Source organism: Humulus lupulus, chromosome 2, assembly GCF_963169125.1.
Source record: "Humulus lupulus chromosome 2, drHumLupu1.1, whole genome shotgun sequence".
In the NCBI taxonomy this organism is placed as follows: Eukaryota; Viridiplantae; Streptophyta; class Magnoliopsida; order Rosales; family Cannabaceae; genus Humulus; species Humulus lupulus.
In genome coordinates, this window is record NC_084794.1 from 161,916,590 (window position 1) to 161,943,513 (window position 26,924).

The 26,924-nt window shown below is 34.9% G+C and overlaps 1 protein-coding gene across 1 annotated transcript in view; it reads left to right on the forward strand.

Moving 5' to 3' along the window:
• Positions 1 to 20,749, forward strand: part of LOC133818667 (uncharacterized) — a 73,661-nt gene extending 52,912 nt beyond the window's left edge. Inside the window, exons 6-11 of the mRNA XM_062251682.1 lie at positions 16,852 to 16,941; positions 17,422 to 17,460; positions 17,654 to 17,758; positions 19,935 to 20,100; positions 20,266 to 20,375; positions 20,480 to 20,749. Of these exons, the coding sequence (XP_062107666.1) occupies positions 16,852 to 16,941; positions 17,422 to 17,460; positions 17,654 to 17,758; positions 19,935 to 20,100; positions 20,266 to 20,375; positions 20,480 to 20,569 (600 nt within the window). The 3' untranslated portion in view covers positions 20,570 to 20,749. The remainder of the gene's footprint in view (positions 1 to 16,851; positions 16,942 to 17,421; positions 17,461 to 17,653; positions 17,759 to 19,934; positions 20,101 to 20,265; positions 20,376 to 20,479) is intronic.
• Positions 20,750 to 26,924: the final 6,175 nt, after the last annotated feature.

The window sequence follows — 26,924 nt, forward strand, 5'->3', positions numbered from 1 at the left end:
CAATTCTAAGCTTAGAAACTTTAAAAACTTAAAACTTCAAACTTAGATTACCTTTGATTGGGTTGTTTCCCGTCAAATCCTTCGGTTAAGAAGCTTCTAATCTTTCCTAGGATCGCTATGCCTCGACCCTCGCTTGATTCTGACTCCTAGAACTCAAGATTTCCTCAAAAAGGCTCAAACGGTAAAACAGACTGTTTTGAGAGAGAACGAGAAGTTTCTAACGTACGTTCTTATCTGGGAAGCTACTTCAAGCTTAAGTAACCTCAAATAAAACTTAGTGCTCGGGGTCCCGAAAACACCCCCGAGGATACTATAGTCAAAACTTCCAGAATTCCATCCTGATCTCAAATACTCCCAATCTATCACCAAATAAACATTTCTATTACCCCGAAATTGACCCCGTTATGACAAAACCGCTAATCCATTATATATGACCGTCTCATGTCGAATAGCTCGAATATATCTCCATAATAATTAAATCTCATTCACAAATTACAATATGCACCCAATTTTCAAATATGCCCTCAGCAGGCCAAATTACCAAAATGCCCTTATCATTATAAATACACCCATATGCATACATTTACCATCATATAATAATATAATTCACGTAAACATGCATATAATCATTAAATACAATAATAAATCAATTATGGCCCTCCCGGCCTCCTAATCAAGGTCCTAAACCTTATTAGGAAATTTGGGGCATTACACTATTCCTTTGAAATAAAACATATCCATGGCAAAGACAATACTATAGATGATTTCTTATCCAAACTGCCCCTGCTATAAATATAGCCTCAGAATATTCACCACAAATCATCCATTTCATCTCTCAAAACTTAGTATACACTATTTCGATCATATTTATGATGACTTCTTCCTCTTCTCCAAGAAATAATCAATCTTTTCCTCGAGACACAAAAAACATCATTTTAAAAAGGTCCCAAAAAATAGCAAAAGAAAGAGCTACCCACAGAGCAATCTTTCTCCAAAATTTCCTATTTTCCAAACTTGGACCTTCCATCAAACAAGATTTCAAAATCCTTCCGAAATATACTTTTGCTCATATCCTACCTCTTAGAGATGTTATCTTTACACCAAAACCAGTAGCTCACCTCTTCTCATATTTGGCAAGTTCTTTCACAATAGCTATCGAGGTACAAATCATGGCTCTTCATACGTCAATCCAATCATTCCTCGATCAAGAAATATTAAGGCTAGCATATCAAGTCCAAATAGATATTTTTTTCCTCGTTCGCCCCATTAGAGGAATGGAAGGAAGTCCTCTCAACTAATTGGAAACAGGTCTAGATTGGTATACATACTTTTGTCTACTCACTAAGACCAAATGTTGGCAACCTGATGCATTGTTATATTATTCTCTTCCTTAGCCTTAATGCCAGACTTCATACGGGATAGAATATTGTTTGTAATCCAACATTTGAAGTCTATGGGTCAAGAGAAGAACCATTATTTGGTCTTGAGGGCCAATAAAACAAGAATGTCCAGAAGATTATGTTTGAGAATAATCAAACTATTCCCCCTGAGTTATGGCCCAAGTAAGAATATAATGCTCATTGGGAAATGTTTCCTTCTGAATACACTCGCAAGATACAAGAGCTCTTGAAGCCTTCCACATTGCAGACAACCCAGGCCCAAGCCCAAGAAACATTGGAGCAAAAATATCCATCACTGTACAAGATAACCGACACTGAAGGGGTAGTTTTGTGAGAAAGTAATTATTTTGGAGACTCATAGGATCCATATGCCGACACTCAAGTTGCACAAGATCCTTTCTCTTCCACTACACAGGAAAAGAATGGGACACCATGTACATAGAATATGAGGCCTGCCCTCAAGCTGGCAGCAATGACGATCAAGAACCAACAGGATGGAACCCCCTCCATGAGGATCCAAAGTTCGACTCTCACTATGGCACCATCCATGATGTTATAATTAAATGAGCATAGGTTCTTTATTTATTTTTTAGTGTGTAAAAATAATATTATCGCTAGTTTTACTTTTCTTATTTGCTTTATGTTTTGTCCACGACAATCTTATCTCCTATTTTTTTTAAAGTAGGATAAGATAAGGTTTGTCCAGCTGTCCAACTTTAGTTTGATAGGATAATTTCATTTTTGTTGGTTTGTGTCTTGGTTTTGGCTATTTAAGGCTATCTCCTCTCCTTTTGTAATGTAAGAAATTTTTAAATAATAAAATAGAAGAGTGTTTCCTATCGAAAATGTCTTTCTAAACTCTTTCCTTAGAGATTTTTGAAGTAAAGATAGTGTACATTATGGATCATATCTAAAGACAACTATTGTTATGAGTTAAATTAACTTTCATGTGAGTTAACTTAGCATTCTATCTTTTATGATCGTAAGTCACACAGTCTGGATTGTATGTCTTGCAAATCTTTGTGAGAAAATTTCTAGGATATTAACACGAGGGTTGTTTAGCTTGTAGCAGGAACCCTAATGGTATTAGACCCATACTTCATTCTACCCTACTGAAGAGTCTCTACTTTTTTCATGGCAAACGATCTTCAAGTTCATCTAGTTCTAATACTCCCATTGTATCTCCTCTTTCACTTACTCCTTCACCGTCTTGTCACAAGTCTACAACAAGTAAACTTGATTTTTTTACATACATTCATATGTTCTAGAAGAAAACAAGATAACTTTCAAAAGCCTCCCTCTAATCAACCCATACCAGATCTTCCAAAAATCTTCCACTCCCTTTACTCAATCCATTAAAGCACTCACCAAACCCTCATACAAATCCCCAAGAGAATACATCCAACCCTCCAAATTCAACGACTGCCAATTGAGACCGACCCTTAAGGTCCAGTTCATCACTTTGCAAATCCATCCTAAACTTACCCCTAAGTGGATTACACGGGGATACACCCATATTCATTTTGGTGCCATACGTTTAGCTATTACCCTTCATGGTAGAAAAGGTCTACCGATCTGTTGTTGAATGGGTCTACTAGCCACTAGAATGAGGAAATATCAACATGCTAGCATTGCAACGATAGAGACAACATTAAATGCAGGAACGATCATAACTACATTGTTCCCTAATTTTAATGTGTCTATCAGGGACAATCAGTTGATTGATGCCTTAAAAGTAAAAGTCCAACTGGCTTGAATTGACCAAGACCTCACCTCTATAGGAGCTACTCTTCACTACCAGATGGCATACAGACTACAAGATCACACTCTGGATCTCTCACTGCCAAAGTTAAAGAAGCACTACTAGTCTCTGTAGACTCTACCCAAGTCCTTACATGCACTCATATTCCAAGACAAATTTCTACAGATGATCTTATGAAAATCTTGCCTAGTTCATGGATAACAAATTATGAGATGCTTAACCAGCCTTAGAAAGAAAATTGCAATTCCTTTAATGATTAATTATATACTATTTAGTATTAATTAATTTACATGTATATGGCTATTTTTTAAATTTTGTTCATCTGATATATCATTTTGTAATAATTAATGTAAGCGAAACATTTTATATATAATTTAAGCTATATATCAATAATGTAAAAAATATATAAAAAATAGTATTTTTCTAATAACGCGATGCGATACGGTTTGTACCACGTTTATGAAATTTCATACCCCACGCCACATCACATGGTTTGAGAAAAAAAAAAAGCAGTTTGCAACTGCATTGCAAAAGGTTCTAAATTGCATATTGTTTTGCGGTATGTGCGGTTTGATGAACACCCCTAATACAATCTATGAGACTCAACCTTAAAATCAATTAACAATAAATTGACTAACTCATGGTCTTATAAATATATAGTGTTCTTAATTTTACTCGGTATAGAACTCTTATATAGTTAGTGATTATATGGTTTCAAGTTGATGATTCAAAAATAGAGTGTAACTTTTCACCATATTCTTTTTGTATTGACAATTGAGTATAGTGGTAGAGTATCTTGTAGAGTACCAATTAAATAATTTTATTACTTATATTCTACTTTATTAAGGGATTATTGAAAAAAAATGTAATTGAATAACAAAAATTAAGAATATAAAGAAATAATTTATCTAAAATTTATTCATAACATCTTAACAATCACTATTAAAAAAAAGAATATTTAAAGACACCTTATTGTGGCGTGTGTCTAGATGCATATCATATATCTTTTATTGGACGTATGATGTTGAGCATTGCTCGACGTCATAAAACTCCTTATAAGAACTTATTTTTGTCAAGCTTGGCTTGGCGTTATAAGTCATACCCAAAGTCACATATATGCTATTAAAATAATCAAATAATTTTAATGTCTATTTTTTTTTTAAAATATGCTTATTGCGTTTTAGTAAAAAGGTTTTATTTGCATCTTAGTTTGATTGATAAAAAAAATAACTGATATACCTTTTTCAGTGATACATGCAACCACCAAAGTTGTTCTCCCTCTCTCTTTTCTTCTCTTTGTTCTCCTTTCTTTCTCTCTTCTCTTATTTTTTCTTTCTCACTCAGCCACTAGATGTGGTTCACCCTTTCTCTAACACTAAGCTGCACCTCGTCTATCAAAGAGAATTTGACAAGCTCCAACATTTTCCAAAGCTTCATTTTATCTCTCCCCCCCTCTCTCTCTCTCTCACACACACACATGCAAAGTGTAAAATGGGATGAAAGAGAGTGCTCTTGATTGTAATGGAGCAAGGCATCACTATCACTTTATTTATACTAAAGGAGTATTATAAAGGAAACTAACTAAACTGAACTATCTGCTTAAACAAAATTAGTTAAACCTCTAATAAAAGTAACAAAACCAAAACCAGAACTAGAACAAAAGCTAACTATATACAATGGTTAGCAACCCCCCTCAAATGGATAGGCCTTGGAAGAACTGTCAATTTGGTACATAAACTGGTGAACCTTTGTATTAGAAGATGCTTAGTCAATATGTATGCCACTTGATCCTCTAAAGGTATGTAGTTCACACTAATATCTTTGCACAGAACCATATCTCAAATGAAATGAAAGTCAATTTCAATGTGCTTTGTTCTGGTATGAAACATTGGATTAGCAGCAAGATGAGTAGCTATGATGTTATCACACCATATCACAGGAGGGGCAGCAATGTGAAGCTTAATCTCAGAAAACGTAATCTCATTAAACAGTTGCTTGAACCAAGTAAGTTTAGCTGCTGCATTGGCAAGAGCCCCATATTCAGACCCTATCCTACTTCGAGAAACAATGCCTTGGTATGCTGAGGACCACAAAACCAAGTTGTCACCAAGGAAGACACAATACCCTCTTGTATTTTGATGATCATCTAGGCTAGAAGCCTAATCATTTGTGAAGGTTGAACGATGTAATATTGGAGTAGTCGTCAAAGTTAGACCATGAGTTTGAGTGCCTCATAAGTACCTGAGTATTCGTTTCATTACAAGCCAATGCATAGTAGACAACTGATGGATAAACCGACAAGCACGATTGACAATGATTGCAATGTCTCGGCAAGTCATTGTTACATACTAAAGATATCCAACAACTTTCCTATAATTTGATGGGTCTGCAAAAGGAATACCATCATGTTGAGATAATGGTTAACCAACAGAGCCAGGTGTAGGAGATGTTTTGGATTCAAACATATCACTTCACTCTAGTAAATCTTTGATATACTTTTGTTAACACAAATGGATCTGTCCAGGAGAGTAAGATATTTCAATACCAAGAAAATAATGGAGTTGAATGAGATCTCATAAAGAAAAGTTGTTATGAAGTAAGGAAATAAACTTTTTGATATAGGTCTAGTCACTCCCTATGATAATAATATCATCAACGTAAACAAGTATGTAAATGACATAAGTAGAGGTATGAAGCATGAAGAGAGAGATATCAGATCTAGAGCAAAGAAAATCCCATTGTTGAAGAGTAGGATTTAGCTTAGAGAACCAAGCTCTTGGAGCTTGTAAGAGTCTGTATAAGGCCTTTGATAGCTTGCAAACATGTGAGGGATAAGTAATATCATTAAATCCATGGGGTTGTGTCATATAGATGTCCTTGTGAATATCTCCATTAGAATAGCATTATGAACATCTATTTGTCTCAATGACCAACCTTTAGATAAATCCAAAGTGAGAATCACACGAATGGTGGCTGGTTTGACCACTGGACTAAAAGTGTCAAAATAATCTAGCTCACAAGTTTGAGTGAAACCACAAGCTATTAATCTAGCTCTATGTCATTTAATGTTGCCATCTAGGTGATATTTGATCTTAAATAACCACTTACAATCAACAATATAGGCAGATGAAGGCGGCAGAACAAGAACCCATGTGCCATTAAGATGCAAGGTACGCAATTTAGCTTCCATTGATGCTTGCCAAAGCAGATTTTGAAGAGCCTTCTTGTATGTTCTTGGAATGACATATTCAGTATGAAGTTTTACCACAAAGGCCTATGGTTTCCAAATGCCACTTTTAGCTCGAGTCATCATATTGTGAGTATTAGCACTAGAAACCAACTGCACATAAACTTTATTAAAATCACTTAATTGCTTAAATGTTGGCTCAGATGATGGTAAATGTGGATTTGTGTTTGGTAAAATAGGTGGTGGTAGGGGGATTTTGTGTTTACGAAATTAAGTGGTGGGATAACAGGGGAGATAGGTGATACAGATGGTGGTTGTAAAAGAAGGGCTACACGTTGTATAATGGTTGGGGATGATGATATAGTAGGTGAAGATGGGGGTGGGGGGGGGGGGGGGGGGTGATCATATAAGATATATAGAGGCATGAATAATAGTTGGAGTAAAATGTGAAGGATTGGAGGAAATTGGTGCAGGAGTGGAAGTGAAACAAGGAAAAGAGGATTCATCAAAAACAACATGTCGACTTGTATAAATGCGATGAGTGTTGTAATCAAGAGAAATATGACCCTTGTGATTTGGACTGTAACCAAGAAAGATACAAGAAGTGGACCTATACTAAAGTTTGTGACTATTATATGGCCTAAGACAAGGGAAATATAAACACCCAAATGTTTGAAAAAGGTATAATCAGGGAATTAGTGATAAAGTTGTTGAAATGGGGAAATAACTTCCAAAATTTTAGTGGGAAGGGTACTGATGGTAAATACAACAATTTTAATGCATAAAACCAATATTTGAGTGGTAAAGATGCATGAGCTAACATAGCTAGACATGTTTCAACAACATATATTTATTTGTGTTCTGCTTGGTCATTTTGAGGAAAAGTGCAAGGACATGAAAATCTTTGATTAATTCCAGAAGTATTTAGATAAGGAATGAATGATTTAAATTCACCACCATTGTCAGATTGAACCTCTTTGATGGTGGTAGAAAACAGATTCTCAACTAAAGTTTTAAACTTTTTAATTGCATTAAGAGTTTGATCTTTGGTGGTTAAAGGGTATATCCATGAAAAACGAGAGTAGTCATCAAGAAAGAGTATGAAATATCTTGAACCATTAATAGCAGTAATGGGAGAAGGTCCCCATAAGTCAGTATGTATTAGTAAAAGAGGGGAATATGCATGAGATGAAGATAAAGAAAAATGAAGTCTAAGACTTTTGGCTAATTGACAAGAGGAACAAACATTAGTTTTATTAAACCAACATGAAAGTTTACATTTATTCAAAACTTGATTTAATATTTCAATATTAACATGGCCTAAGAGAACATGCCAAATGGCTGCTACATTGTGAGGTACATTTGAAAATTCTATAGTATAATGAAGGTCTAATGTAGCTTGAGGAAGGATGATTGTAAATGTTGTCTTGGATGGAAAAGATGGAGTGGAAGTCTATAGGGGAGACGCTACTTGAAGAATGTAAAGATCACGGTCAAGGGTACCTTGATGCAAGATTCTCCTCGTCTGAAGGTCCTTGGTAAAGAAAGAAGATGAGTGAAATTCTATGAACAAATGATTATCAAGACAAAATTTGGAGACAGGGAGCAAATTGGTAGACCAGTTGGGAATATGATATACATTATGAAGTTGAAAAGAATTGAGTTTAGTGTGAAGAGCAGAGTTACCAACAAAAGTGATAGGAAGTTGGTGGCCATTACCTACAGTAACAAGGCCAGAACCAGTATATTGGGAGGTTGAATCAAGTTGATTGGGATTAGGGGTGAGGTGATGGGATGTGCTAGAATCAAGCAATCAAAATTCATCAATCAAGGTATTGGAGATGGCAACTATTGCGAAAACTATAAATGATGATGCCTCAAATGAGTTTGAAGGATTAGGAAGGTTGGGATCAGACCTTCTATAGAAATTGCACACATTGTGATCTAGGTGAAGGCATACTTGGAAAATTATTCTTGGCCCATTGTTGTTGGAGTCTCAGCCATTTGAACCACCATGGATGGGAAAATTAGAAGAATTGCCACAACCAGAGCTTGGGCGATTATAAGAATGGGGTTTATCACTCTGAGATTTTTGAAAAGCAACATTAGCCGTAATTGTGGAAGACTCATCAATGGAATTTTGATGCTCAAGTCTGGATTCATGGGCAAGAAGAAGGTTGGTGACTTGTTCAAAAGAGATGCCCTTAGATTTGGAAGTCACTGAGACAATGAAGGAGTTGTATTAAGAGCTTATCCCATCAAGAAGGTAAAGAACTTAACCCCCGTCAGAAGTTTGTTCAAAAATTGCAACTAACTGGTTGATAAGATTCTTAACCTTACGAATATAATCCATCATTGACAAACCTCTTTTCTTGAGGGTTTTTAGCTAAAGACGAAGTTGCATTATTTGAGCAATTGAGGAAGACGAGTAGATATGTTAGAGCGTAGTCCAAGCAGTAGTATTAATAGTGTTGTTGGAAATATTGCTTATAACACAATATGTATATTGAAGTTTACGAGAATTAATCACAATATAACAATATACTTAATGGAAGAGAACACAAATTATAGTAAGAGGAAGAAATGACCTTTGTGGTGAAAACCCTAGTGACATAAAATCATAGAATTTATGATTTTATCATAGGAACAATGAAGATGGCAAAAAGGGTTGACACAATTATAATTTTGTCCAAAGTTCTCTATTCCTAGAATCTCTTATGAGATTGCTTGAAGATACTTCAATAATGGAATGGGATAGGGATTAACAAGCCTTGGTCTTCAAATAAGTCAAGCTTTCTTGATGAAGATCTTGGAAAAAACTAGTAATCTTTATGAGTTAGAGAGAGAAAAAGTTTCAGAGAGAGAGAAAGGGAGATTGGGGAGTGATAAATCAACCAAAAGATCATATGAACCCCTTAAATAGTGTAGGAACTATCATTAGTATTAACCAATGAGATTAGAGTATTTTAAAATAAGTTTTGGAGCCAAAACATTTACATGTACGATCCTGTACGAACGACCCACGTGATGTATTTCTTGTACCAAGCGATACATCACCTATCTGGACGTTTATTAGGTGGGTGATGTATTTCTTATCAACATGCAACACACCATCACCTATGCTTTGTCACCCTATACATCGATTCAAAACATCTCCAAATGCCTCCAAACTTTTTGGGTACTCTTATATACTCCAAAGAAACACTCTGGATCTAAAAATATAATTTTTAAATACCTACAACAAAAGCCAACCCGCTCATGTTTACTTTAGTGAAATCATAATGGTTTTTGCACCTCTTTGTGCATGACCAATTTTCACTATTTATTTAACCAATCCTAACATTCCCCCACTTGGTTAAATACATCCTCCTTCTTTAGCCCAAACGATATTAGTGCATAAAATAATGTACCTATTAGTTTGAACTTTATCTTAGTGAAAATACTACAAAGCTTTATTGAAATGCTTGGTAGTCTTAAATGATTGAATCGAGTATTCCTAGTGATAAAATCAGTAGTATCTCACTCACCTTTATCTAATTACTCATGTATTTACACTTTGCGCGCTTAGCACCTTTTTATGGCTTTGTGCTCATCCATTCATGAACCATCTGGAGAGAAAACTCATACTCTCTTGAGAGACGACACCACCTCTAGATTCACATAGGTGAAATTCGTACAACATCTTTGCAACCTTTAGAGATTCTTGTTGCACTCAACTGAATTTTATTAAAAGCTTAGGGCTTTACCCTCATGTCCAGTAACAACCAACATTAATTATTCTAAATGGACTCTAATTCGTTAATGTTGTTAACTATTCATTTATGAACAACATGTTCTTACCCTTTGAATTCTACACTCAATGTAAATGAACTTTGAGTTGGGTTGCCATCATTGAAGAATCTATTTGTCACGGAGTTTTAGTGCCTTCCCTACATTTGTATAACTAACCAAAACTTTCACTAGAGGTTTGGTAAATGAATCTGCTAAGTTCTCACACAATTCGACATACGATATTTATATGACTCCTTCATCTATCAATTGTCTCATGTAGTCATGTCTTAGACTTATATATCTAGACTTCCCATTGTATATCTTACCGCGTGCTCTAATAAATGTGGCTTGATTATCACAATGTATCAAGATCGTCAATACATCAACCAAAGTTAAAGGTATCTCCATCATGAGACCTCTAAGCCACTCGACCTCTTTTTTGGTTGCCGCTAGAACTACAAACTTTGACTCCATGGTTGAGTGACAAATACATGTTTGTTTCTTAGATCCTCAAGAAACCGCACCCCCACCAAAACTGAACACCCAATCGATATTAGAGAGATTAACTCCTCCACCGGATATCCAACTAGCAATGGAATATCCTTCAAGTATCTTTAGAAACTTTGAATATTATAGGTATAGTTCTTTCGTCCTTTTGAGGTATGCAAGAACTCTTTTTATGGCCTTCAACTATTTCATACTTGGATTGCTGGTAAACCTCCTTAGTTTACTAACCGCAAATGCAATAACGACTCTTGTACATTGTGCAGCATACATTAAACTCCCTATTGCTCTTGCATATTCTAATTAAGCCACTGCTCTCCTTTCATTATTTTCAAGCTTCTAGCTTGAATTGACTTGAATCAAAGGGCATGTTTGCCTCTTTGATATTAAGATGAGAAAATTTTTCAAGCATCTTATCAACATAGTGAGCTTGACCTAAGACATATCTATTCACATTTCTTCTCACTTTGATAGCTAGTATGGTATCAACCTCTCAAAGGTATTTCATCTTAAAAGTATAAGATAGAAATCTCTTTGTTTCTAATATACCTTTCATGCCATTACTTAATATCAATGTATCATCAAGATATAGACACACTGGAATGATATAGTCATTACAAGTCTTAGATTATAAGAACTTTTTTGAACCATTGTGTCTAAATCCATTCAAGATAATGGCTTCATAAAACTTCTCACGCCATTGTTTAGGTGCTTGTTTTAAACCATATAATGATTTAACAAGTCTACACACCTTATATTCATTTCCTCTTAAAACAAACCGTTCCGGTTGTTCCATGATAACCTAAGCAATAACGGTTGCTCTATAAGCCTTGAAGGTATCTCCTCTTGAGTTCCTTCCAATGAGATAGGTTCATGAGGTTTGTTGTCACTATACAACAAGTTCTCAAAGAACAAAACTTTTCTTATTCAATTATGACATTAGACTCCAAGTCTAATAGTCTATAGGCTTTACTATTTGAGGCATAACATACAAATACACACCTTATCGCCCTAGAACACAACTTGGTCTTTTTAGGTTTCGTGCTCTTGCAATAAGCACAGCACCCTCCACACTTTGATTTAACCATGGTTGGACCTCTTTCCTTTCCATATCTCATATGGAGAAATTTGATTATTCTTTAGAGGAATCAGGTTTAGAATATGACAAATGGATAGTAAGGCTTCTCTCCACAATACAAAACTCCAATTTGCATGTAAAAGCATAGCATTTATCATTTCTACAATTATTCAATTATTTCTTTCCACTATACCATTTTTTTGGGTTGTATAAGGGGCTATACATTCATGTATTATACTATGCACTTCAGAAAACAAGTTGAATTCATTGGAAAAGTATTCACCGTCCTTATCACTTCTTATTACTTTGATATTCTTTTTCAATTGATTTTCAACCTCGAATTTCTAGATTTTAAACATGATAAAGGATTTATCCTTATTCTTAAGCAAGTAAACATATGTGAACCTAGAGCAATCATCAATAAAAGTAATAAAGTACCTATGTCCACCTCTAGTTATTATTCCATTTAATTCACACAAGTCACTATGTATCAAATTTAACAACGTAGTTTCTCTTTCAACACTAGGATAAGGTTTCTTAACCATTTTAGATTTAACACATAATTCACATTTATCATGCTCAAGATTATCACATACAATTAAACCACATCTAACAGTTCTTTTAATTGTACTATATCCTATGTGAGCAAATATATTATGCCATAAAGTAGTAGAATTTAAACCAAGCATATAACATGAAGATGTAGCATTATTATTGTCAATTTTAGAGTTCTGTGTACACAATTTTATCATATCATCACAAGCATACCCCTTTCCCAAAAAATTGTTTTCCTTGGACGAAATGAGTTGACCGAACACAAACAATGCTTTGATGCCCGATTTTCTCAAGAAATTTCCACTTACAAGACTTTTACTTATATCTGGTACATACAAAATATTAGTAAGAAGGATTTATTTTTGGATGTGAAGAAGAGATCCACATTGCTCTTTGCACATCACTTTGGATCTATGCTTATTCTCCATTCGGATCTCATGGCTATCTATGGTATCTTCAAAGGTTTTGAAGATTCCTATATCATAAGTTACATGAATGGTGGCACATGTGTCATACCACCATCCTTGCACTTTGCCTTGGATGGTATTCACCTCACTCAAGGTTACAACCAACTCTTCTTCGGTTGTGTTTACTCTGGATCCAAAATTAGTAGATTTTCATAATTTGCATTCCGTAGCCAGTGACCACTCTTACCACGAACAAAGCAAGGGCATTTGGTGCCCTTGAATTTCCCTTCATTATTCCTTTGGCCTAGGTGGTTGTCATTCTTCAATCGAGGTTTCTTGTGAGTTTTCCTTTTTGATTGAGAGGGTTTCTCTATGGAATTAGCTTTGGATGTCCCTCCATTGGACTCTTCCATACATTTCTCTCTAGAGCGAGACTGCTCTTCAATCCTTAGATGCTTTAGGATTTCCTCCAAAGATATCTCCTCATTCTTATAAAGTATCTTCTTTCTATAGCCCATCCATGATTGATGAAACTTGGCTATTATAGCACCCACTAAAAAGGACTCTGAAAAGGTTATCTTTAATGTAGACAACTCCTTCACAGTTATTTGCAACTCATGCACATGAGGAATTAGGGGTTTTTCATCAAAATTTTTTAATTCAATGTATTGAGTTATAAGGAATTTCTTAGTACCTTCTTCTTCGGATTTGATATTCTTCTCAAGTGTCACCCACATTTCCTTCGTCGACGTAGTGTTGGTGTATAGATCATAGAGGCTATACGAGAGAGTGTTAAGGATGTGGCCACAACATATGAGCTCATCTTGTTCATGTTTCTTCCTCTTCTTGATGACTTCTTGAGTATCATTGTCCTTAGGTGGACCTAGTACCTTCAAGTCCTTGTCTAAGATGTGGCATACTTTCAAAATGTGAGGAGAAATTTGATCTTGTCTTGCCAATGAATGAAGTTGGAGCAATCAAAGCGATCAAGTCTCACAAAATCTTGAGACATGAAATTTAGGGCTGAGATTGAGGAACTCTCTTCCATAGTGTTTGGGGTTAAGGTTTTGAATTTCTAGAACTTTAGGTATAAGTAATTTACGAATATAAAACTCTAGTATTTGAGAAATATGGCTTATAAAACAATATGTATATTGAAATTTATGAGAATTAATCATAATATACCAATATAATTAATGGAAGAGAACACAAATTACAGTAAGAGGAAGAAATAACCTTTGTGGTGAAAACCCTAGTTACATAAAATCACAGAATTTATGATTTTATGAGAGAAACAATGGAGACAGCAAAAAAGTTGGACACAATTAGAATTATTGTCCAAAAATCTCTATTCCTAACCTCCCTTATAAGATTTCTTTAAGCTACTACAATGGTGGAATAAGATTGGGATTAACAAGCCTTAATCTTCAAACAAGTCAAGCTTTCTTGATGAAGATCTGGGAGAAAAACTAGTAATCTTAATGAGTTAGAGAGATAGGGTTTTAGAAAGAGAGAGTGTGGAGGGTAATCAATTCACCAAGATCTCATATGAACCCCTTAAATAGTGTAGGGATCGTCATTAGTGTTAACCAATGTCATTAGAGCATTTTGAAATAAGATCTGGAGCCAAGACATATAATTGTACAGTCCTGTATAGAAGGCCCAAACGATGCATCGGTTACATGCATGCGATTGTGTTTCCTAACAGGCGATATATCACCTATATGGATGTTTATTTGGTGGGCGATGTATTGCCTCTCAACAGGCCACGCAACACCATCTCCTCTGCTCTGTCACCACGTACATCGACCCAAAACATCTCCAAATGCCTCCAAACATTTTGGGTACTCTTATATACTCCAAAAAAAAAAAAAACACTTTGGATTCAAAAAGATAATGTTTAAATGCTAATGTTGACTTTAGTGAAATCGTAATGGCTTTTGTGTCTCTTTGTGCATGAACAATTTTCACTATATATTTAACCAATCCTAACAATTGTAACCCATGATCTGAGCCATAATCGCAGACGAGAGAGAAGAAAAAATCCAGGATAGAATGAGGTGATCCTTGCATCCTCATTGCACAAACTCAGGGTTGAGACCGTAAATATCAGGAAGATTTTATGATGGAGCAACATTAGTGTCGTCGAGGAAATCTTCTATGCCATTAGCGCAGATGAAATTCTCCATTTGAGCTCACCAGAGGAAGAAATTTGATCGATCAAGATGGACTGCAAGCTCGTGGTTGAGGTCCTAGTAAAGAGCAATAAATTGTTGCTGTTGTAGAGAATGAACATGAGTAGTGGAAGACTTTGCAAGAAGGACAGTGGATTCAAGAGCACTTGTTATACCCACCATGGAAGAACCAAGAAAGAGTTTCAAGAACTAGGGGTTTTTGGTGAGAATGTATCGTTGGAATTTGATACCATCTAAAGTGTAAAGTGAAACGCGAGAGAGTGTTATTAATTGTAATGGACCAAAGTAATGCGATCACTTTATTTATACTAAAGGAGGATTACAAAGGAAACTGACTAAACTAATTTTTTTGCTTAAACAAGATTAATTAAGCCTCTAACAAAAGTAACAGAACCAAAACAGAATATAAGCTAACTATATACAATGGTTAACAACACACACACACATTTTTTTAGTTTGAAATGAATCGACTTTTAGATTTTTTTTATGATAGGTGAATCATTTCTCCTAAGATTGTGTTTTTCATGTAATTGAAAACTAGATTTGGGTCTCACTTTATACATTTGCAATGAGATAGATTTATTTTATAATCATTTTGTGTATTTGTGTTTGTAATCTTAGATATGATTTATGATGAAATATTTATTGAAAAATAACTCACACAAGTGAAATACTTTCTCTTTTTTAATATTTGTATGATAAGTTGCTCATGAATCATGATTGTGAAATTAATCGATTGATTCGTCATATGTGGTACAAACTTGAATACTATACATGAAAAAGGATGATCAAAATACTTAAGATCTACTAGCTGTTAAAATGTTCATATACTTGTTTGGCCAAAATAAGTGTGTGTGTGTGATTTAATTTTACCAACCACATGACATCCAACATCACTCACAACATAACTCTTATTATAATGTTAGGGTATTTTACACCGAGCATTAGCTCAATATCAAAGGCTTTTTATGACAAGCTTTGATTTGTTTGTCATAAAATGCTCTTTATGTATTATTGAATAAATACAACATCGCTATTAACATAATCACCAAATAATATTGAGTCTATCAACCCTGTGTTACCAAAATATTGACTTAATTTTTTTCTTATATTATCATTAGATAAAACAATCATATTTCATTTATCTTAGGTTAGATTCTATATATAATTAATTTGTAAGTCATTCCCAGAGGAAATAGATAGAGTAAAAATGGTGAGAAAGAAAGTGAAGTGCGAGAAAATTATGAGTGATAGTATGACAAAAAATGTGATTAGATAAAAATATGGTATAAGAGAAATTGATGAGAGAGAAAACAAGAGAAATAGATGAGAGCTATATAATATAATGTGAGAAATAAATTATATAATATATGGCATGAGACAACTTATTTTGTCGATATTGCATAATACAATCCATATTGTATAGAAATTAGGCATTATATTATGTAATACAATAAATATAAACTCTACCAACTATATAATATTCTATTTGATTGATACAGTATGAAGTTCTTATACATTGCACAAAACATACACTATCATAATATATTTTTCCTATGGATATACTACATAAAAATTATACATTAAATCACCAATAAGAAGAGTCCAAATAATATTTAAGATAACAATGTTGTGCACTTAAAAGAATAAAATAAAATTGCCGTACTTTACTTTGCTCTACTTTGTGATTTATATGATTTAGTTATATATAAATTGATAATTTATTTAGTATCACATAATAGATTTGTGTAAGATAGAAAATTACTTAATGATTTACCTAACATGAACACAGATAAAAATAATAAAGCTAGAGAGCAAGAAAGATTATCAACAAGAGATTTCCCATATAAAAAAAACTCTACATAAATCATACTAATGTAATAAGACTTTTCAAGCTTTACACATCCTAACAAATATGATGTAAATACTATTTATTGTGTAATATAATTACAATTTATTATTTTTACTCATGAATGATTTCTTTTGTTGCAGGTTAAACAAAATTACCTATGCCTATCTAATGTATCTTCAAGCAAGAAATCATCATTTAAACCAATCGTGGCCTGGATGGAGTATAACAATGTACTCAAAATACATCAGTATAATATAACATGGTTACCCATCTCATAAATATGTCTTACTTTAAATTTAATAAAGTCAAATGAAAGAAATTGGAAGAAAAAAAATGAGCATTGATGTCTATTTCTCTTGTTTTAACCTAGATCTAGGTATTAATTAACTTTCAATATGACAAACTGGATTGAATTTAGTACAACCGAAAACATTTAAATGTTTAATATGTATATATTTGTCAGACATTACTATTTATAGCTAAATCTAATAATTTAATTTAAAACTATTTCATTATCTCTAAGAAATAAATATACTTTTTTATTGATTTATTATTAGGACTTCTGTACTATCATAGTGAGCTTTTGTAATCTCATATATGTAATACGAAAAATATTTATATTGTTAAATGTATCAGTTCTTTATTTTATTTCAATTAGAACATATCATATCTAACTAACCAATAATTGATAAGATTTCTATCTTTTACAGGGATTATGGTCATTTGCTAAAGAAACATTTAAGTTAAAGGTACTCCAATAATTTATTTTTTGTAAATAATTATTGTCAATCAATTTCAAGAATATAAATAAAAATAAAACGTTAAGTCTTAAATATAGGAATTAATCACGCTAACTAAAGAGAAATATACAAATAGTAATACATAATTAAATGTAGTAACATAATATTTATTAATTTTAGTGTTTGATGAATTTTGAATCAGTATGTTGAAGACGCAGGAGGAGAGAACATTGATGACTCTATCAACAAAATCAACTACAACATCTCCAATTATGATGATTTGGAACAATTGCATGCCATCCTATGCGTAAGTTATATTATGTTTATAGTTTTCCATGTCATATATTATTATAGTTTTGCAACTTTATATACACATAAAAGATGCATGTTTAAGTAGTTTATACTATAGTAGATATATTTAATAGAAGAAGATAAATTAAAGACTAATAGTTATGATGTTATAGAGTCTCACTAATAAGTTTCATTGTCTTGCTACTAATTTTTATTAGGATGTCAAATGGGTGACGAATTAGCAGGGAATTGTCCCCATCTCCATTCTTGTAATATAATGTTAATCCCCATCTCCGTCTCATTTCTCATCGAGAGCAGGGCGAGAAAATCCCATGTAATAACAACAACAACACCACCACCAACAATAATAATTAAAGAAGAGATACACAATTATAATCCACAAGTGCTAAACATTTAAATCTTTATATAATAATTTATAGTCTAAAATATTAAATGTTATGTAAAACAACATAAATTTCTTAAATTTTATATTTTATATGTTAAAAATAAACAATAAAGAAAATTAGAAAATTAGAAATAAATAAAGCCCCCCTTGAGGTGAGGATTAGGGGTGCTCATCCCATCCTACCTTTTTACCCTTAACCAATCCCATACAATCATATTTGCCATCAAAATAAAATAATTGGATTTGATCGGTTATTTTATCTTTAAACCTAAATTTTATTATTAAAGAAGTTAACAACTAAAAAAAATACATACAAAAGAAATCATGCAAAAAAACTAAACACTATTTAGCAATAATACTAAAGGAAATCCTTAAAATTACAACATTAAGTAGTTAAAATATTAAGTTTACAACACAACCAATCAAATTTAAAACTAATGTATCCAAACTAATAACTAAAGTACTTAGATGGTAATAAAATATGAACACAACAACAACATCACCAAAGTGCTAATATAGATCCAAAAACAACAACAATCCAATTAAATATATTCATATATAATAATATATATTAATTTAATTAGATTGGATCGGTACCTAATTGAATTTTCACAGTCTCATCCACCAACTGATCAAATCCAATAAGCTTCCAACTTTTCAAATCCAATCCAATTGTAATTGGACATCAAACTTTATGTAATTGGATTGGTTCGGAATAATTAGATTGGTTTGGATCCTAAGCAACCCTAGTGGGGATTGGCATCCCCTCCCCAATCTATTTAACATTATAGGACATGATACCTATCCATGCCCCATCACTCATTTAGGCAGAGAATCATCACCAATGAAGTTTAAAAAGAATAGGGAAAAAAAAGAATTACAGATGCAAAATGGATAAGCTTTGTATCTCGAGTCTAGTGTAAAATTGACTTTAATAGAAATATTTATCTGCAAACTAACTATAATAAAAATAATTATTTATAAATCAGCATTTTTACAACTTCATAAAACGCCCAAAAGTTATATACAACCTATAAACAACGTTAAGTTTCACTTATTGTAAAATCAGTGAAGTTATTTGCTAATTTCAAACATTCATATTATTATTTAACCAAATTATCCCTATATTTAAAAAAAAAAACAAAATTTTAAAGTGAATAGAAACAATAAATCCTATGCACTAACCAACATGTACAAAGGATGACATCATTTAATGTACTCAGACAGAAAAATCAATCTATTTAGCATATACTTATTGGTTAGTTTTATTTTTATTGTATAGGTCTTACAAAAATAAGATGTCAACACTTGTTAGAATATTTAGTGAGAGCTACATATTATTTTAAAATTACGTAAATGTGGGAGACTTACATATGTGTTAAGATATATGTGATAGGATCATGGTCCGTGATATAGCTATACTCTATAATTTAGGTTGTCGAGAGGACTACATATAAAATTTTACCAGTGTTATTAGTTATAATTTGAAAAATAAATAAAAGTAATAAGGTTAAATTAAGTATCATACTTTAATTGTATGATAAGTTAGATCGTCTTGTTTGTCTCTTTTTTCAAGAAATTATTATGTAGCCCAAATATACTAAAATATAATTCAAATGTCTAAATGTACATTATAGTTTTTCTTTTCATATTTATTCATGGTTTAAGTTTATGAAGAGAACTTTGATTACATGTATAATTACATATTAGTGCTTGTTTCTTTTTATATATTTAAGTAATTGACTCAATAAGATCTTTTTTGTTTAAATTGTTGGTGTCCTTGTAGACTGTGGATGTGGTTATTGACGAAACAATAGCTTCAGATCCAGTTTTCTACAAATTGTCAACCTTCCTCCAAAACACAAATGTTGAAGATCATTCTTGTTTCTCTTTCCTAACCAACGAAAGCTTATGGAGATATGATAAAAGAATTATTAACTCAAACACTCTTGGTAATTATACTACTTCCCACTTAAACTAATTTTGTACTTCACTCTACAATTTATAAAACTTCTAAATTAAACCCTAAAGAATACTAAATAAGAATATGATTGGGATCCCAAATATACTGACTTTTAAATAGTATAACATTAGAACTTCTCTTTTCATGTGATTAGATTGGTACAATGGAGCAATTTCTCAGCCACAACTGGTGTTAGGAGATCTCATTGAGGCATTATTTCCTACTGGAAATTACACCACCACTTATTTTAGAAATATTGCAAAGGTGGGTGCATACAGGAGCTATATAAAAGTTCTAAACTAACCAATGTTTTTCTATCTCATATGATTTTGATTTCTGATAATTAACATCTTAATCACAACATGTAGGGTGAAACAGTGGTGACCATTGGTCCTGAAAAATGTGATAGGAATGTTTCCACCGCTATGGAGCCTACAATACTACCATGTGTATCTTAATTAGGCTTCTAATAGTAATTCTAATATACTCATGCTAAAAAGTTATATACAATATTATGTTACTAATTTCAACTACACAATTTGAAATAATATAATTTCATTTAGTTATAATTGATAACACTATTGTTATAAAATTTGGATGTAATTTACAAGTATCTAAAATTACATTATTTCTTAATATCTGGGGATATCAATTTGTGAATTTTTTAAGGAAAATGTTTTAGTAACACAAGGCAGATACTTAATGGTAGAAGAAAAGAAATGAATCAATACCAGGTATAGTACTCTTTTACTTACTGATATGTTTGGTAAGGAAAGATATTAGACCATTATCATCTTTTGTTTGAATAAAGGGATATTTTATTCTAGATCTTTCCAATCTTGCAAGGATTGAAAATGTGATTAAACATTCTAGGAAACAACTAGTGTGCTTAAATTCTTTCCAATAATGTCTCCATCAATTCTTTTCCAACCAGTCCTCCCTTTTGCTTTAATAATAGCCACCAACTTCATTCTTCAACATGTTCCATCTCATCCAGGCCCTCGAATCCTGAACTAGAGTATGAGGATGACGATGAGGACTACCACTATTCTGAGAGTGACTTGATGGATTTAGAGGATGACATCAAGGTGAATTAAGAGGAATACTCATGCTTGAGGTCCTCGACCAATGTAGGTGAGGAGCTAGTGGATCGCAAAATAGTGGATGACGTTACCTTGCAACTCCTGTTGTCGATGGTAGGTGATGAGTTTGACTTGGTAGCTCCTCCGTCGTCTTCCACTGTCCCAAAGAGGAACTTTTTCATGCCATCCTTTGATGACATTATTTCGCCTCTGGGATCACACTTGAGACGGGGATCCCCGGGCACTTCACTTCTTAAGGAGGTGACACCTCGCACGTATGGCCCTTGTGCTTCCGCTGACAGATTAGGGACCTCCCACTCCTTCTCTCACTCTAGGCATACTTCTATAAGCATGTGTACTTCTGTTCGCCATGTCCCTACCTTCGCCCCTTGGGGGAATCCTTTGGCATCCCAGTATGGAGAGGCCATGAGCCACCATATAGGGAGGATTCCCAGTCGATTTCCTTGTGTTCTGTCTCATCCATGGCCTCGAATCCTAAACCAGAGTATGAGGATGGCAACGATGATGATGAAGATTACCGCTATTTTGAGAATGGCCTAATGGATATGGAGGACGACGTCGAGGTGGATTAGAGGAATATTCATGCTTGAGGTCCTCGACCAATGTGGGTGAGGAGGCAGTGGATGGCAGATTCACAGATGACGTTATCTTGCAAGTCCCGTTGTTAGTGGCAAGTGACGAGTTTGACTCGATAGCTTCTCTGTCATCTTCCACTATCCCGAAGAGGAACTTTATCATGTCCTCATTTGATGACATTCTCCTGCCTTAGGGGTCACACTTAAGATGGGGATCCCCGAGCACTTCACTTCCTAAGGAGGTGACACCTGGCACCTCCGTTCCCCGAGCTTTCGCTGACAAATCAAGGACCTTCCAATCTCCCTATCAATCTTGGCATGCTTCTATAGGCATGTGTACTTCTATTCACCACATCTCTACCTTTGCCCCTTGGGGGCATCCTTTGGCAGCCCAGTATGGAGAGGCCATGGGCCACCATATGGGGAGGATTCCCAGTTGATTTTCTTGTGTTTTGTCTCGTTCATGGCACCGAATCTTGAACCAGATGACGATGAGGATAACTGTTGTTCTGAGAGTGACCTGATGGATAAGGAGGACAAGGTCAAGGTGGATTTAGAGGATTATTCATGCTTGAGGTCCTCGACCAATGTGGGTGAGGAGCCAATGGATGGCGGATCCACATATGATGTTATCTCGCATGTCCCGTTATCGGTGGCAGGTGACTAGTTTAACTTTGTAGCTCCTCAATCATCTTCCACTATCCTGAAGAGGAAGTTTGTCATGGCATCCTTTGATGTCATTCTCCCGCCTTTGGGATCACACTTGAGACGGGGATCCCTGGGTGCTTCACTTTCTAAGGAGGTGACACCTTGTGTTACATCCTCCTAATCAAGGACTGCTACACTGTATATTTTAAATAGTGCTAAACTCACTAAAAAAGTCATTTGGCCATAACTGTGTAACTAAATGTGATTCATGGTTTAGGGTTAAATCTTTTGGTCAAAAGGAATAAACGTTTCACTAAAATGTTTACTTCCATACCTGGGATCCCAAACTATCATTCAAAAAGGTTAATTACAATTAAAAATTTACAACCAGCCGACCTAAGCGGTAAAATAGGGTTTGACCCTAGTTCCTCTGAGATACCCTAGTTGTGGTGGTTGAGCATGTCACAACCCGAGCCCTAGGCTGTGGCAGAATTGTAATATCCATAACTTGGGTGGTCAAAGGTCAAACTTTGACTCTCGGTGGAAAATAGTCTTTATAAATGATCCTTTAATTTATATTAAATATTACTATAATTATAAGTCAAAACAATGGAATAACTCCTATAATTATATATGAAAATATTAGGGATAAAAGCAGGATCATTTATCCTAATACATAGAACAATAATATCCCCACAGTTATGTAGTCAACAAACAGTTAAATTTAATAAGTCATAAAACACCTAAAATAATACTTGGCATCCACCATTCTTCATTTCTAACTATTACATAGCTAACATAGATATACAGACCGATAGGTTCCAAATGAAATACATATATAATGTTCAAAAGATAGGACTATGGCGCTAAACACATTAGCTTCACCAACAATTCACCTTATCCACAATCGCGTCACTAGGTTCCTGGAATGGGAGAGATATAGGGGGTGAGCTTATAAAGCCCAGTAGGAAAGCAACTAATATCATAGGACTCAAAAAGTTAAATAAAACCCTTGCATGGTTAGCTTTGAAAACAAAATATACATGATCATGTATAACCCAAAATAGAGAGAAACCACAAATAATCATAAGAGCATAGCTACAAGTGCACATCACACCATCCACTAGATCCCTAGTTCCCGTTACCCACCATAGAAAAACTGACAACCTAAACTGGATAGCCGGACCTGATAACCACCATAAGAGGGGCTCACAACACTTCCTGTATACAGATGCTAGGTCTTTACACCTACAGGTGAGTGGACACCTGATCTACCTATGATGACACAGAGACTAGGTCGTGAAACAACAACATGCACAAATCATGATCACTATGGCTCTCATCGGTATAACCAAATGCAGGTACACATGAAAAGAAAGAAACATATTCCCTTTTATATTTTAGAAAATTGGGCAACATAACAACTGCATTTGAATAAAACCCAAAAATCATAACCTGCATAAATAAGTGAACAAAAGTATATTTGGCACTCAGTGCCCTCAGAACAGAACAGAAAACATTCAGATTAAGTTTTCTATTTTTCAAATATTTTATAAATATTAAAATTGGAATATGTCTAAGGCAATTCAATAAGAGTAAAATAAGTCCAATAGTCAAGTTGAGTCCCTACCTCCTTAGAATTTTCAATCTGAGGCCAAAGTGACGCTCCTAAGCTTAATGATGATCTTAGAGTGATTTAGTCTGATCTTAATATCACATTTTTCCTACGTGCACCAAATGAGCAAACGATTATCATCATTACATTCCTTATTCAAAATCTTGTCCAAAGACATATAATATGACCATATTTACAATTTCAAGTTCCGTAACCTTACCCAAGCGGTGCACAATAGCGGTTGGTGGCGGTACCAGAAACATCGATGAATATATGCATGTCATATATCAAAACAATCCTCTCGATGAGTACATCACGGAAGTACAGCTCCTTTGCCCAAATAACCTCCGGTGTCGCCGAAAAATGCTTCCAAAGGGGTGGAGATACCCATAATCTCGCCGGAGAAAAACGGTGAGTTGACCGAAATGACTTAGTGTGTAACGACCCAAATTCACTAATTAGGCTTAAGGGCCTTGATTAGTGTGCCTGGAGGGCATAATGGGAATTATGTGTGATTTTAATGATTTAGATGCATGGTTATGATTTTAAGCATGTTATATGACTATGTGTATTATGTTATGTGATAATTATGATATGTGATTTGTACCACGTGGATGCGGTGATTTCAATGTGATGCACGTGCCGAGACGGTCCTAGAAAGCTAGATAGTGGTAACTGGTGTTTTGGTAACCTGTGTAACTGTTAGTAACCATAGAGAGTAACAAGTTTTGTTGGAGAGGTGGTAGAATTGTAAACCAGTGAAAGGACAAGTAAGCCGTTGAGGTCTAGTTAGAAAGGGATATATTTAGAGGGATAAATTAGTCTTTTGGCAGTAAATAGATGAGTTTGAGCTGAAGGAAATACATTTACGTATAACATTTTGGGAGTTGGTTTTATGCTGAATATATTGGAGACCTAGAAGAAGAACAAAAGAAAGATAGAAAAAGGGAAGCTGAACTTTAGCTCTTGGAAGGAGAATCAAGGGGTGTTTGAAGTTATCAACCAAGCTTAGGCCAAGAAAACTCAGAGGTAAGGATTTAGCTATAACATGTTTAAGTTTCAAGTTTAGTTTTTAGATGATGAATATGAATTGAAGCAAGTTGGTGGCTGGTTTTGCATGAATTTAGAGTTGGAGTAATCAAAAGGAGAAGGTGATTTGAAGCTAGAGTTGGGGAGAATTCAAGCTGGGTTCTTGATTGAGGTAAGAGTGTATCATGTTTAAATTCTCGTAGCTGTTATGGTTTAAGAATCTAAAGGGGTTGGTTTACATATTTCTCAAGCTTTGGTTCAAAGGTTTGAATATGAATTTAAGTGTGAATTCTGTGGGTGTTTGTGTAGTTGAGCTGGATTATAGTGTTTATAGGTTGTTGGTTGGTCTATGTGGGGTTCTAAATAAGTTTTGGGGCTTGGGTATGAAGTTGGGATGATTTGGAGTGATTTGGGTTCGGGGAAAACGCAGGGAAAACCCAGATTTTCTGGGTTCGCAAAGGAGCGCCGTGGCGCGAGGCTGAATTTCTGGGCAGGCGAGTCCTCTGACTTGCTGGGTGCCGCAGCCCTACAGGGCTGCGCCGCGGCGCAAGGCCAATTTCAGGATGTTAGAATTTGCAATTTTGAACCTTTGCTCCGGGGGATGTCTTTTTTTGCATTGTTTTAGGGATTTGGGGGTTCCGAGAGAGTGGGATTGATTCTGGGGAGGTAGCTATGGATTGATTGGTGACAAAGGATGTTTCATTTGTGTTGTGATTAGGTTTTTGGAGAGGCTCGGGGTAGAGGACCGTGCTCGCGGCTTCGTGGCATCGGAAACCAGTGAATTGAAAGGTAAGAAAACTGCACCCGGATAAATGTTGGTGATGGGACTAAGTGTTCCCAAGAATTGCGTTGTGTCAATGTTGGTATCATGGCAAAGGACATGTAAAAGCGGCCTAAGAGTGATGTACTTGATATTAGCGCACTGGGTGCGAATTGGCCACTGGGAGCCAGGAACAACGGGATAACAGAGGGAGCAGCCTGAGGGCGCTAGCCCTGGTTATCGTTTGTGAATTGTGAACGATATGAATTTAAATGCTTAGTATGTGGAATACTTGATTATACTGACTGATGATATATCTGAGTCTATGAGATGCAATATAAGTTATTGATTTGTTTGTTAATTGTTCATGCTCTGTTGTTGTTGTGTTTTCTTGCTGGGCCTTGGCTCATGGGTGCTACGTGGTGCAGGTAAAGGCAAGGGCAAGCTTGACCAAGCCTGAGGTGGAGAGCCCCGAGGTGGAATGTACTTAGCCAGCTGTTCGATCACCATGGTCGAGGAGTGAGTCAGGACAGGGATTACCTAACTTCTCGTTTTGCCTTAGTATGGCTGGTTAATGTATCTGAACCTTGTAACTTCTGTAGATGGCCCTTAAACTAATATTTTTGGGGATCCCGTGTAAATAAACAATGTTTCTTAGTGAAAACGTGACTTTTGAGACCAAAACGCTTTTAACCTTAGTTCCTTAATAGTTTCAATAACACGGTTTTATTTAAATGACTTGATTAGCAAGTCTGGCACTTTATAAACACACAATGTAACGGTCTTGGCTATCTAGGGCGTTACATAGTGGGTGACATTCCTCCCTTCACGCTGGTTCCAACGGTGCCACCCACTCACCGAACGGAGGTCTAGGTTTGCCGAAAAGCGCATTCAAAGTTTTGACGACGAAACTTTGACTCCTCCATTCGTGTGTGTCTTAACTCTGATGGCCCTGAGATTTGGGGGATGGGGTTGTCGCTGGCCACTAGTGCTCCAGCTCCAGCGCGTGGCGGAAAAGGAAACTCTGACAATGGCTTCCTGGTACCCAGTCGTGGGTTGTTGGAGAGAGAAAAAGGAGAAGAA